The following is a 14,188-nucleotide window of genomic DNA, read 5'->3' on the forward strand; positions in this document are numbered from 1 at the left end:
AGATCAACTCCCTGAGTGAGTCAATGGTCACTCAGTATGGGCGCCGTAACGGAGACACCAGAGGCGTGTTATCAGTGTACTGTATCACAGACACAGTCGGAAACACGCCCCAAATGGCTACCTCCCACAAAACGTTTGCTTCCGGTCAATCACTTCCGAATGAATCCTCACTGCTACCGTATTCATCATTCAATCACTGCTGTTTGCATTGCGGCTGTGAAGCATACGCAGACCACCGATAATCGCTCAATTGCATGAATATCAAAATAGCGAAATAGCGTACAACTCTGAAACAGGCCCATTGGGCATTGCACAGGGTAATCCAAGGCTCGGGTGCCAAACCATTAAGCCAAGACAAAAAAACATTTATACAATTCGTACAATATTGTCTAGTAATCCTTACTGTATTTAGTTGGGCCGAATTCAATTAGGTGCGAATACGTTTCGCCGATGAAGTCATTTCGCCAGCGGAAACTTATCCCCGTATTCAATTGTGGAGACTTTTCGCTGGTGCGGAAAATCAATGCATTGGAATCGGCAAAAAAGATTCGCCTATGAATAGCAGGCGGAAAAAAGTGCAGAACTGGGGTTTTGGGGTGCAAACTTGCGGGAACCCCCCTGCACCCTTGGGACAGTCCCCCAAAGCTAAACGGTGTAAAAAAATTTTTTTAAAAATACTTAAGAACAACCCAAAAAAGTACTTTCAATTTGGGGACGAAAACAAATTGGGGGACAAACATAAAAACTAGCAAAATAGACTCCAGGGGGGTCCCGAAGTAGGCGCCAGGTGTTTTTTAAGGTTGCAGGTGCTTGCGGCAGGTGGATTTTTAAAGTTTTTTTTAAAACTTCACATTAGCAACTTTTAAATATGCTAGCACGCAATTTCAGGTACCAAATTTGCTGGGACTAGTTATTTTGTTGAAAAAAATATTGCTTAATGCCATTCTTCACCACTTATGCAAAGACGCTAATAGTAAGAGTTTGAAAAAAAGAAAGTACCCAGAATAGCTTTATTAGGGGTACTATAACACCTCTATAATGATCCCCTATGTTAGAGCATCTTTTCGGGGGGTTCAGGCTGTTTTCCCCATTTCTGACAGGACTTTTCGCCAGGTCCGAATTCGCAGGGTGTCGTTTTTGCCGATTCCTAATTGTATACGGCGAAAAGCGGGGACGCGCGCAAAACATTTCTGCAGGTAAAACCAGCGATAACGGCGAAGTCTGGCATGCGAAAAGTTTTCGAATTGAATATGGGTCTAAATTTGAAATTATTGGTCCAAATTACGTGTTTTAAATAATTTCTAACTTCAAACAATCCAAAACTTCTAGCTGCTTTCTTATTCTATCCTACCTCAGTATATTGTTTTGTCCAAATACAAGATCTTACCACTGATAAGCAATGTTCATGATTAGTGTTGGTTTATAAGAATTGGACCTCACAAACTCACGAAATAAAATGTTGGTCTCCAGTTACATTTTTCACAGATTAAAAACAACATCTCTGTGAAGAGTTAAGATTTGATATTAATAACTTATGAAGGCCAATTATTGTTTCCAGATGTTTTGTAAAACAAAATATTGAAAAAAAAAATGATGTTTCCAATTATTTGGTCATTTGACCATAATAATTGGAGGATTCGGGCCACTACAAAAATGCAGCAGCCACCCCGAGATTAACTACCCCCATATTGATGGCACCCTGGGAGAGGACTACAAGTCCCAGCAAGTCTTATGCCCAATTTTTGGGATGCGAGCCCGAACATCCAGGGCCTGCTGAGATATGCAGTCCACCTGTAAATAAAACTCATTTGAATGAAAGGAAAAAAAAAAAAAAACACACCCCATGACAAAGTATTTTAATAAAAAAAACAAAATACTGACACATCTCTCTTTATCCAAATTTCTGCTCTCCTATGATCCAAAGGGTCCATGGTGAATACACGATCCATACTTGGTAAAATAAAATCACATAGATTATGCACAAATTGCCCCGTGAGGAGCCCCGATGAGAATGATCAGTTCCACTGGTCATTATAGCAAATACACTGGCTCCGCTAAGTTTAGTTAGAGCTATAACCAATATATTACATAGAGCGGTTCAGATATTGTCGGAACCCCGCTAACTTTCCTAAATCTGTGGCTATTGCATTCCCCCAAAGAGTTTAATATATCTCTTAAAAAAAAAAAAAAAATCGCTGCAAAATAAAGTACAGCACTTTCAAGACGTAATTGTTAGTGCCAAAAATATATCTGTGTTTTGTTCCTTCTTTAATCCAAAGAGCATGCATCAGCCAATCGTAAGCAACAAGCTATAAGAATACCACAGGGCTGAATGCTATAACATGTGGAGCTTCTACCATGTGAAATCACATGTACCAGATATCCATAAACATTAGCGCTCCAAATTAATTCATCTACTGCAATCTTCTTTGCTTAAGAAATAAGAACGGATAATAAAGGCCTTTGTATATGACACCCAGTGAGCCGTCTACCAATAGAATTGACTTGGATTCTTAGGATAACCAAAGTATATAAGAAAAGTTCTATAACGCAATTTCCTGCAGGTCACATGTGTCATCCAGCTCATGACCAGAGGGGTTATTGTGCAGTAGAATAGAAATCAGCAGCTTACAGTCCAGGCTCCAGATGTTTCAGGCTTTGTCCTGTAGCTACACGCTGTGCACACCGCCTCCATAGAACGCATTGAAAGGTGCAGTATGAGAGAAATAGTTTGGACTGATTTAATAGAAAGACTTAAAAAAGTCACTTCCACTTTTATCTGTGAGTGCAAGTAAATAGAAAAAAAACATTTGGCGAACATTCATTCCTATCATCAGGATTATTTACCGAAGCCGATACCATATCTGAGACATGAGGCTGATAGTTTTACAGAAATATAGCAGAGCGCAATGAGCATTGTTTAAAAAATAAATAATAATAATTGGGTGAACAAGCCTTTCTAACATGCTGAGAGCTGTCATTTCCATGCTGCAGTTATGTGATTGTCCGAACATGTACCTGCAGGGACTACAGGATTCCAAAATGTTCTTTTCTGAGCAAGGGACTTGCAAACTCGCTGATCTGCTGTGGATGACGGATCACAGGCTAACATTACTAAACGCACACATTAAATGACCATAAAAAGTGACATTTTTCAAATGTAAACCATGAAGGTAAAATACATTGCTCAATATTATCCTGAATTTCCACTACAGCTCTGATATAGGTATTGCCTTCCTACTCCATCATAGACTGGCTCACACATTGTCACCACAGTGCCTTAGTAGGACCTGATACAGGTCACTCCACTGGCCTATCTATAATGGGTGCAGGGTGTGTGGTGCATATGGGCCTACACCACACATATAATTATTATACTTACCTCTCCACAGACCCGCATCGGCGCTGGCTGCAGACAGAAAGTATCGGGAAAATGGTACAGTGGCCGTTTATCTGGCGACTGCGCATGCACAAAGCCAGAGTCTACTGCTCTGCCAGAGAGGTGGGGATGGGAGGAGGGTCGAAGGGGGGGGGGGGGTCACATAGAGGCTGCACTCGAGTCCCATCTTCTCTTAATCCGCCCCTGGGTCACTCAGCAGAGGATGCAGTTATTTAAGTTACTGTGACATCACTGGCCCGGATCTGTGTATTGGACAACCAATCCACACATTTATAAAATGAGTGACAGGCTGTCAGTCACTCTGTATCTGCTTTGTTACAGAAGAACCCGCCCCCTAACATAGCTTCACCTCTTTCATTAACATAAACTTCCTGTTGTCCTTGGAAGAAATAGTCAGTGTAACCTCACCTGTGGCTTCAGTGAGTCACAAGTATAATGTTACATCACATGCGGCAATTGTGTGTATGTGCGAGGCATCTTATTACTATGCTTAGAATACACTTGGACATAAGCCCTAGTGCAACAAGTCTAGGACAAGACCTCAAGACATCAGCTCTGAGCAGACGCATAATCTACATACCCCCCCCTTCCCCATAGCTTAATATAAACTGTGTTCTCACTTCACCATTATCGCATTTCAATGAAAAGAAAAGAAAAACAAAAATCAAGTATGACTGTTTTCGATGGGGACTGCGGAATCAAATCAGCTCGACAGAGGAGGAAATCCCGATCGTCCCCAGGTAAGTATAAACTAACCTAATTTTACACCTTAACCCTCCTTTAGGGTGCCTAACCCTAACCTCCCCCCTGTGCATAACCCTAATCCCCCCTCTAAGTGCCTAAACCTAAACCCCCTTCCCCGCCGCCTAAACCTAAGTCCACCGGGGGGGGGATGCCCAACCCTAATCTCCCCCCGGGGGTGCCTAACCCTAATCCTCCCTCCTCCTAGCCTAACCCTAACCTCCTGAGGGGGGGTGCTAACCCTAAGTCCCCCCCGGGGCTGTCTGCACCCAGCGCCCCTTCAATCGGGATGCCGGGCGCCGGTCTCCCGGCATCGGTAAAATGACAGGCGCCTAGATTTAGACGCCTGTCATTTAACCCTCGCCAGGATTAAGCCGGCGGTCGGCATTCCGTCCGTCGGCTTCATAAACGTATACCCTCTGATCCACCTAAGCTACGAAACAAAGAGTAAAAACGTCCATTTGTGACTCAATAGGTTACGATCAAGGTAATTTGTTCTGAGAAAACGAGACGACATTACCTCTTTGGAGGGACAGCGCTCCGGGCTCATGGGAGGTGAAGTCGCTGATGCACGCGTAAAGCTTTTCTCCATGTTTAATAGAAGGGATCGTTAGCGCTTCCACAAAGCTGACGGGAAACTGCCCTATAAGTACGGAAAGGACAAATTTAAAATAAGTCTATACTGGACCACACAGCAAAGTAAGCAAACCGCAATATGCTGTAATATATACTCCCCATAGGTACGGTTGGGTTTAGCTGTTGTAGTCCCCATTGTCTCCTGCATCATGTCCCCATGTGAAACCTTTATAATTATACCGTATGTTGCCACACAAACACCTTAGTTTCCCATTTCTCAGCATTCACACTTTCTATGCCACATTTTCCCATCAGGTGTCCAGGCCAGACCAGACGTGTGTGAAATGTGTTTGAATGAAGTGATTTTCTTTTCATCTACTCTTATAAATGACAATATCATTAGAAAACATAAGCCCCAAATTTTTGTTTTCTTTTACGATTTTAAGTAAACAAATTACGTTTTTAGCAAAATTGTTTTTCAGTGAATTGTTTAATCGTTGTGCCTTTTTAATATAAACATTATATGCTTAACCCCACAGGCTAAAGTTCATTCGAGTTAAAAGCTGGGTGGCTTATAGTGTCTTGCATTCCAGAAGGAGTGTAATGTTGATATTGGAGTTGTTGATGAGACAAATTGCCTTCCCTCGTGTTTATGTGAAAGTTCTCATGCAGGGGCAGAATTTAAGCTATTTAGCATTAAGCCTGACAAAATCTCACCACCTGTCTTTCAAGAGACATAAAGCTGCAGTACCACCTTTTGCTCATGGCCATATCCTCTTCCCGAAGCTGCATGAAGCTGCGTAGAGGGGGTGTGAGCGGGAGGACCTATCAGCAGCTACAACCACAGAGAGAATGTGGCCTCTGACTGGAGAGGTGTGAGCGGGAGGACCAATTAGAAGCCACAACCATGGAGATTGCTGCTTCTGATTGGCCATCCTGCTCACACCTCCCTTCAAAGACATTTTAAAGTTGGTAAATATTTTGCCAATTAAGTGGAAGTGCAAGATCCCTACATGGCGCCCAATCAGCGTAGTCAGTCGGCTGATCCTTTGTGTTCAGGGAAAGCCCATGCATGCAGTAACTTTTGGCCAATAATTGGTGACCGTAACCAGGGCCGGATTTACCATTGGGGAAATCTAGGCGCCCGCCTAGGGCCCGCCGGGTCTTAAGGGGCCCGTGGTCGGGCCCCACGCCCCGGCCAGCCCCCCCTGGTTCCTGCCCAGGAGATAACCTGCTGCTCTGTGCACTGGCCGAGGAGAGATCACATCACAAAGGCAGCAGCAGCAGCATGTAACTCCGCCTCCGACCATGCTGCTGCCTTTGTGATGAGCTCACTCCTTGGCCAGTGCACAGAGCAGCAGGTTACTGCAGCGTGTACCCTCCGGTCAACACTGAGATGTGCCGTGTGAGGCTGCTGCTGTCACACGGCTGACTTCAACGCGGGGGTAGGGGGCAGAGGAGAACTTACTGTTCTCCTCTGCCCCCTACCCCCCACGTTGAAGTCAGCCCACACTCCAAACTCTCTCCCCGCAGCCTGCATTGTCCCCTACTCTCCGCAGAGTAGCTAGCCCCCTCTCTGCAGCATGAGCTGATCTAGTCAGCTGATTATAATCAACCCCCCCTAGCCTACGCAGTCACAGTGAGTGCTGCGAATCCCCTCCATTGCAGCACCTCTCACCTCCCCCAGCGGTGTAGTCAGTCTTCTCTAACAACCCCCTCCCGACAGTGTGCTTTCACTCCCCCGACTAATACCACAACTCCGGCTGAGGTCAATGGATCAGACTGGACTTCTGCTTTATGACATGAGATGGCAGTCTGAGTAAGTCAAAATGAAATAAAAAAAAATTATCTTACTGTTAAATAACGCTCTCTCTACCTGTATGTATGTAGATATATATATATATATATATATATATATATATATATTGTACACACACACACACATTGCTCACCTTGAAATATATATGTATTTATTTGCAGAGTCACTAGCTATTGTGTAGGTGTTTATTTTCATTTTTGTTTTCCCATCTTCTCTCGTCTCTCTCTGTATGTCCCCTTTTCCTCCCGTCTCCCTCTGTATGTCCCCTTTTCCTCCCGTCTCCCTCTGTATATCCCCTTTTCCTCCCGTCTCCCTCTGTATGTCCCCCATTCCTCCCGTCTCCCTCTGTATGTCCCCCATTCCTCCCGTCTCCCTCTGTATGTCCCCTTTTCCTCCCGTCTCTCTCTGTATGTCCCCCTTTCCTCCTGTCTCTCTCTGTATGTCCCCCATTCCTCCTCTCTCCCTCTGTATGTCCCCCATTCCTCCTCTCTCCCTCTGTATGTCCTCCATTCCTCCAGTCTCCCTTTGTATGTCCTCCATTCCTCCAGTCTCCCTCTGTATGTCCTCCATTCCTCCCGTCTCCCTCTGTATGTCCCCTTTTCCTCCCGTCTCTCTCTGTATGTCCCCTTTTCCTCCTGTCTCTCTCTGTATGTCCCCTTTTCCTCCTGTCTCTCTCTGTATGTCCCCCTTTCCTCCTGTCTCTCTCTGTATGTCCCCTTTTCCTCCTGTCTCTCTCTGTATGTCCCCCTTTCCTCCTGTCTCCCTCTGTATGTCCTCCATTCCTCCAGTCTCCCTCTGTATGTCCCCCTTACCTCCCGTCTCCCTCTGTTCCTCCCCTTTTCCTACTGTCCACCTCTGTTCGTTCGTCCCCCTTTCCTCCTTTCTCACCTATTATATATATATATACACACGCACATCTTATATATACACATACATACACACTTCGTTCATACAGCACATATATATATATATATATATATATATATTACATAATTTTATATATATATATATATATATATATATATATATATATATATATATACACATATATAGGTGATCTAGTAACACTACTAACTACATATATTGGAGAAGGTGTCACTGGAGCAAGATACACACATCACACACACACATATATATATATACAGTATATATAATGTGTGTGCGTGTATATTATTTTATTTTATTTATTTATTAACAGTTTCTTATATAGCGCAGCATATTCCGTTGCGCTTTACAATTGGAAACATTGATAGAACAAAACAGGGTAATAACAGACAGACATAGAGGTATATATACACACACGTATATATTTATATAAATATATATATTATGACGCCTCTGTATAACATGATTTGTGTAGCTTGATCCAGCGACACCAACTGTAATATGTGCACAGGATTGTTTGAGGTAGGGGGGCCCCAAACCGGTATCTTGCCTAGGGCCCCATGAGATCTAAATCCGGCTCTGACTGTAATCTACAAATTGGGTCTAATCTGCATTAAAAGAAAAGTTATACTGAAAAACAAGGAGTGCTTATGAACAGACATATTTAAGACTGAATTATCACACAATCATGTTTTAAGGGTACTTTACCTGAGATCCCTTCTTTATTCCCCAGCAGCCAAAACTCGTCTATCACACTCAGAACTTCAATGATGTCCCCTGCAAACAGGCTCAGCTCCTCTGACACACTGGGGCAAAAGTCAAAGATTGCACGGACCACTGAGCCAACCTCCATCCCTGCGGAAACATAAAAAACAACATTAACCTACAGAGTATGGATCACATTCAGACATTGTATTGGATGACTGTGTACATAAACGAACGTCCTTTCCTGACCCGTGGTGATATTACAAAAGAAAAATAAAATTAATCATTCTTAATCATAGTTCAGGGTTTTTATAACCTTGTCAATTTGTATGAACTTGATTCAAACAGAATACCCATACAACTCAGGGGAGAATCCTAGGGGTATATTTATTAAAGTGCTGGTTTTTAGAAGTGGAGTTGTTGCCCATAGCAACCAATCAGATTCTAGCTATTATCTTCTAGAAGGAGCTAGATAAATAAGTTGAATCTGATTGGTTGCTATGGGAAACATCCGCAATTCTAAAAATCTGCACTTTAGTAAATATACTTCCTAGAGAGCAGAAAGAGACCAAAGCATATTTTCATAGGGTGGTGAAGAGTAAAAAAAAAAAGCTGCAACTACCAGGTCAGTCACCAGAATTCTATATATAACCAGCGCATTTCGCACACTGCAAACTTCACATCAGAGGAATCACTTTAACATATTTTATTAGCAGTATACAAGGAATGTAATAAATGTTGCAGAGCATTGCGGTAATAGATTTGGCAAGCTCTGTCACATGGATGTCCTAATTTCTGATTACAATCAATAAATAAGTAGGGGAAACCTGCTTAGTAGAAATCATTAAAAATGTCCTAAAATACCTTTTTTATCTATTACAGTTAGCGCTTTCTAAATATAAAACAAATTGATTGCATGTACTTTGTTCAGCCAAGGGGAGAGTTGGAAACTACAATCTTCCACACCAAGAAGGATTAGATAAATATTAACTAACTCTCCTTTTGCAGTTCCTCACTTCATTGCAATCCCCAAACCATGAGACGGACAGCCCCTGTTCTCACTCTACACACAACAGGGGACCTATTCACACTTGAATACACTGAAATACTCTGTGATGCTGTAGATCAGTGGTTCCCAAACTTTTTGAATCACGGTGCCCAGGGGTGTATCTAGGGATCCAAGTGCCCCTGGATATGTAATGGACTGGCTCCCCCTGCCCCCCTATACAGTGCCCAAAGTAGTAATCCCCCCTATGCTGCATTGCTCCCAGTAGTTGTTCCCCCATACAGTGCCCCCAGTAGTAATCCTCCCAATGCTGTACCCCCAGTAGTAGCCCCCCCTATGCTGCATTGCCTCCAGTAGTAGTCCCCCCAAACAGTGCCCACAGTAGTAGTCCCCCTATACAGTGCCCCCAAACAGTGCCCACAGTAGTAGTCCCCCTATACAGTGCCTCCAGTAGCGGGCACCCCCCCATAAAGTGACCCCAGTAGCGGCCGCCCCGTATACAGTGCCCCCCCCCCGCCCCGCCGTGCCAGGCTTACACACACACAGAAGAAGAAAAAAAAGGCAAATTACCTGATCCCCGCACTTCTCTTGCACTATGGGAGAGACATCATGACGTCTCTCCCATCACCCGCTGCGGGGGGAGCCTGAAGACGGAGCTCATGAGTGAGCTCCAGCCGGCTCCCTCCGTGGACGACGCAGCAGCCAATGAGAGTCTGCCTGACTCCGATTGGCTGGCTGCTATGTGTTTTTGCTGTGTGTTTGTAAACTGTGTAGGGCAGACCGCTCTCACTGTGGTCTGCCCTTCACTTGTGGGGCCGGGACACTAGTCCACCCCTTGGCTGCTTGTGACACTACCGGACGGCGCCCCCCCTATGGTCGGCGCCCCTGGCGAGTGCTATCCTGGCCAATGGGTAGATAGGCCCCTGACGGAGCCCTAGAGTATCAGCATTGTTTTCATGGTATCCCTAAGTGGAGAAAGTAGTAAAGCTAAGTAACTTGTTATGTGGTGGTGGACAGGTTTGAGCTTCTGTTTGCCCACATATTTACATTACATTGACCATAAAGAATTTGATTTGGTGCTGGACCACCAACCTGAGGCACCCCTGCAAGTGTCCTGAGGCACCCCAGGGTGCCACGGCACACAATATGGGACTTGACTACGGTGTTCTCTACCCACCCCAAACTTCAAAACTATTGACCCATTAGCCAAGCATAAGATAAAGATTCAATACAATAATGTGTTTAGATGCTAATCAAACACCATAATAAAAAAAAAAACATATATAAACTTCATTGGTCTGTTTATTTATTTGTTGGTCTGTCTGTCTGGTTATGCATTCGGACACCCCTGCACTGATTTAGATTAAACCAATGCGAGGGGGTCCAGTTGGATCCTGGCCAGGTTTTAGGGGAGTTAGGGTCCCGGTCGGACCTTCTGTTGGTGTACGCTGGTCAAACAGGCTTCCGTACCCCATACGCACAAATCAGCATCGCGCTAAGCTTTTGATACACTCCCAAGACACTCCCACAAGTAAGGGCGGATCCATGTGATCGCTTTGCCACCTATCCGATAACTCCCAGAAACACCCTATTTAACGGAATGACAGATCCGGCCGACCAGAATAGGACGGACATATGCAAAACAGTGTAAATTCGCTTCTGCACATGCACTGCGTGCAAAGACTCACTGTGCATTCAAGAAGAGAAATCCATGCAATGCTGAATCAGTCCCTTCTACGTGATTCAATCCAGATGCCATTATCTCTGCAATTTAAGTACAGTTTATTCTACATACTGTGCACAATGATTTATCTAAGGCGATTGCCTTTCATGTCTCTCATAAAGGAGACTATACGTACTAAGCAGGGCCGAAACTAGGATTTTTGTCACCAGGGGCAAGACAGTAATTTGGCGCCCCCCATGTAATTCCCCCTGCAGTAGTGCCCATATTGTAATGCCCCCATAGTAATGCCCATATGTTAATACCCCCATAGTAATGCCCCTGTAGTGCCCACCATACAGTAATGCCCCTGTAGTGCCCATGCTCCCATATTAATGCCCCTGTAGTGCCCATGCTTTCATAGTAATGCCCCTGTAGAGCCCATGCTCTCATAGTAATGCCCCTGTATTGCCCATGCCCCCATAGTAATATCCCTGTAGTGCCCTTACAGTAATGCCCCTGTAGTGCTCATGCCCCCACAGTAATGTCCCTGTGGTAATGCCCCTGTAGTGCCCATGCCCCAATAGTAATGCCCCTGTAGAGCTCATACCCCATTAGTAATGCCCCTTATTGCCTATGCCCCCATAGTAATGCCCCTGTGGTAATGCCCCTGCCCCCATAATAATGCCCCTGTAGTGCAGCTTATTAAAAAAAAAAATACTTACCTTGAACCCCGCTCCTGCATCCAGCGTCGCGTCCGGTCCGCCGGCTGCTCCTTGGAACTATGGGGGAGATGTCATGACGTCTCCCCCATAGTGCCCGTGGGGAGAGCCGGAAGCTGGAGTTCGGGAGAGAACTCCAGCCTCCGGCTACACCGCATCACTGCAGAGAAGGAGCCGGGCGCCCGCTGGTAATAAATATTACCAGCGGACGTCCGGCTTGGTGCCTCTCTGCAGCGCCGGGCTGGAGGTCACTGGCACCAGGTACAGCGGCTCACCCGGTGCACGTGCACCTCCAGCCCCCCCCTAGTTGCGGCCCTGTACTAAGCCTTGGCGAGAGAAAGTGGATGGAGATAAAGTACCAACCAATCAGCTCCTAATTTTTTAAACACTGCCTGTAAAGTGACAGCTGATTGGTTGGTACTTTATCTCCTTCCAAGGCTTAGTACATAGGGGTCTATTTACTAAGCAGTGTTAGGAGACAGAGTGACAAGTGATAAGGTACCAGCCAATCAGCTCCTAACTGCCATCTCACAGGCTGTGTTTGAAAAATTACAGTTGGGAGCCGATTGGCTGGCACCTTATCACTTTTCACTCTGTCTCCTAACACTGCTTAGTAAATAGACCCCACAGACCCTTAGGAACTAATCCCCTGTCCTTCTTTCCTCACAAACTTTCCTCCTTTCCATCAATCATCTCTGGCACAACACAAAAGAAAAGATTAATATTTAGAAACATGGTTATTCATTATTCCATTGTCCTATGGTTGAAAAACAACGTTTAGGGGCAGATTCAATTAGCCGCGAGGTCCTGTGTGCCGTGCAGCTGCGCACATTTCATGTTACTGCTGTAGGTAAGACCCTGCTTATTTTTGCTCGCCCATGAGTGTTAGCTGCCATTTAATCCTACAGGTAATTCTGTGTCTCAAGGAAAGGGGAATTCTAGGTGCAATAAAGTCAGAATATATTACACTATCTGATAAACATAATAACACCCATCAGGTCATTGAATCACGCTGCAGTCTGTAGAAGTGACAATTACACACCCCGACTGCATAGTAACAAGTGTTTGCCCGCAACCAGGCAAGAAGTCTGCTCCCTTAAAATATCACAACCCCTACATACGACCAGTTATTATATGGACGTGCAAAGGAGGATTAGTCCGTTACTGTACCAAGCACGCAGGTGGGAATAGATACCACAGAAATACAACCAGTCTGGAGGAGGATGTCGGCTGAATCCGAGGAAGGAAATAGGAGGGTGGGTGTCATGCAGGACTTGTTTTCCTGTTCGGCGTTACCAGCCATAGAGAGGTGACAGTGCAGGAAAGGGTTAAACACAGTGAGTAAATAATAGTAGCCTGAAACACATGGTTAGAACTGAGCTACACATGGGGATGGGGGGGGGGGGGGACTTCATACATAAATTGTATACTCAGATGTCTGATTATCTGATTACTATCACCAATATGTACTCTGTGGCCTGCACAACATCAGTCTCTATGGCAGAGGTCAGGAGTTGGCTATTTGGATAAAAGGTCAACATGTGTGTGTTTGCCAGGTACTGATTGTGCGAGTGTGATTGCGTCTGTGTTTGATTGGGCAATTGTGTACAGTATCAGCATGAGTTAGGGCCCCCATACATCAGAGATTGATTGCAGCAATCGTGCAATTTGCAATCGATTGTGTATAAAAACCTTTCCCTTTTTCAATCGATTGTGGCATCTCTACAATCTGCAATCGATTGAAAAAGGGAAAGATTTTTATACACAATCAACTGCAAATTGCACGATTGCTGGGATCAATCTCTGATGTATGGGGGCCTTAACTATGAGCATAACTGTGTGTGTATGATGAATTTTATGATCAAAATGTGATTTGTTTGTGAGATTGTGTTGTTGTTGTTTGTGGATGCGAGCATAATTGTGTGTGGATGATATAAGTGATTATGTATGTATGATGGGGTATATAATTACGTGGGTGTGTTTGTGTCATTAATTTGTAGTATGTGTGCGCAAGCAAGTGAGATTTGGGTGTGTGACTGCGTGATTGTGTGTGTTTGATTGTGCACAGTATGTGTATCTGTATATGTGAGCATAATTGTGTGTGTGTATGATTAAAATGTGCTTTAGATTGTGTGTTGTGTGTGGATGTGAGCATAATTGTGTGTGGATGATATAAGTGATTGTGTATGTATGTATAGCGTGTATAATTGTGTGGGTGTGTTTGAGTGCGTCAATTTATGTTTGGCGGTGTGAATGTGCGTAAGATTGTGTGTGTGACTGTGTGAGGGTGATTGTGCGCGTGTAATATTGTGTCTACCTGGTTGTATGTGGGTGTTTAACTTTATTATCACTAGTAAATAATAAATATCAGAGTAATTTATACACATTACTGTTCCGCATAGTTGGACCATTAGGAAGCAGCAGCGAGTTGCCGCCTTTTGTACCATTTCCCCAGAAACTTGCAGTCACAAACATCACAGATTTCCCTTCACACGCCATCGAGGTCCACGATATATCGCTCACATCACCGAGAACTGATTTGCCCACTTAAGAGTGCAGCACGTCAGGGGCTTCACAGCGGCAGGCAGAACTATGCTGTACCTGGTATCCCACTGTGCTTTGGTGGGAAATTATTTATTTCCACACTTTGAGGCTTCTGCATCACCATCTAAAA

The 14,188-nt window shown here is 44.5% G+C and overlaps 1 protein-coding gene across 1 annotated transcript in view; it reads right to left on the minus strand.

Annotated features, from left to right (window-relative positions):
- The window catches only part of DNMBP (dynamin binding protein), a 138,514-nt gene that overhangs the window by 74,006 nt on the left and 50,320 nt on the right, over positions 1–14,188 (minus strand). The window contains exons 2-3 of the mRNA XM_088452188.1: positions 8,130–8,276; positions 4,662–4,784 (exon numbers count right to left, since the gene is read on the minus strand). Coding sequence (XP_088308314.1) covers positions 4,662–4,784; positions 8,130–8,274 — 268 coding nt within the window. The 5' untranslated portion in view covers positions 8,275–8,276. The remainder of the gene's footprint in view (positions 1–4,661; positions 4,785–8,129; positions 8,277–14,188) is intronic.

This window comes from Taudactylus pleione, unplaced genomic scaffold (genome assembly GCF_031769625.1).
Source record: "Taudactylus pleione unplaced genomic scaffold, aTauple2 ptg000034l, whole genome shotgun sequence".
NCBI classification, from domain to species: Eukaryota; Metazoa; Chordata; class Amphibia; order Anura; family Myobatrachidae; genus Taudactylus; species Taudactylus pleione.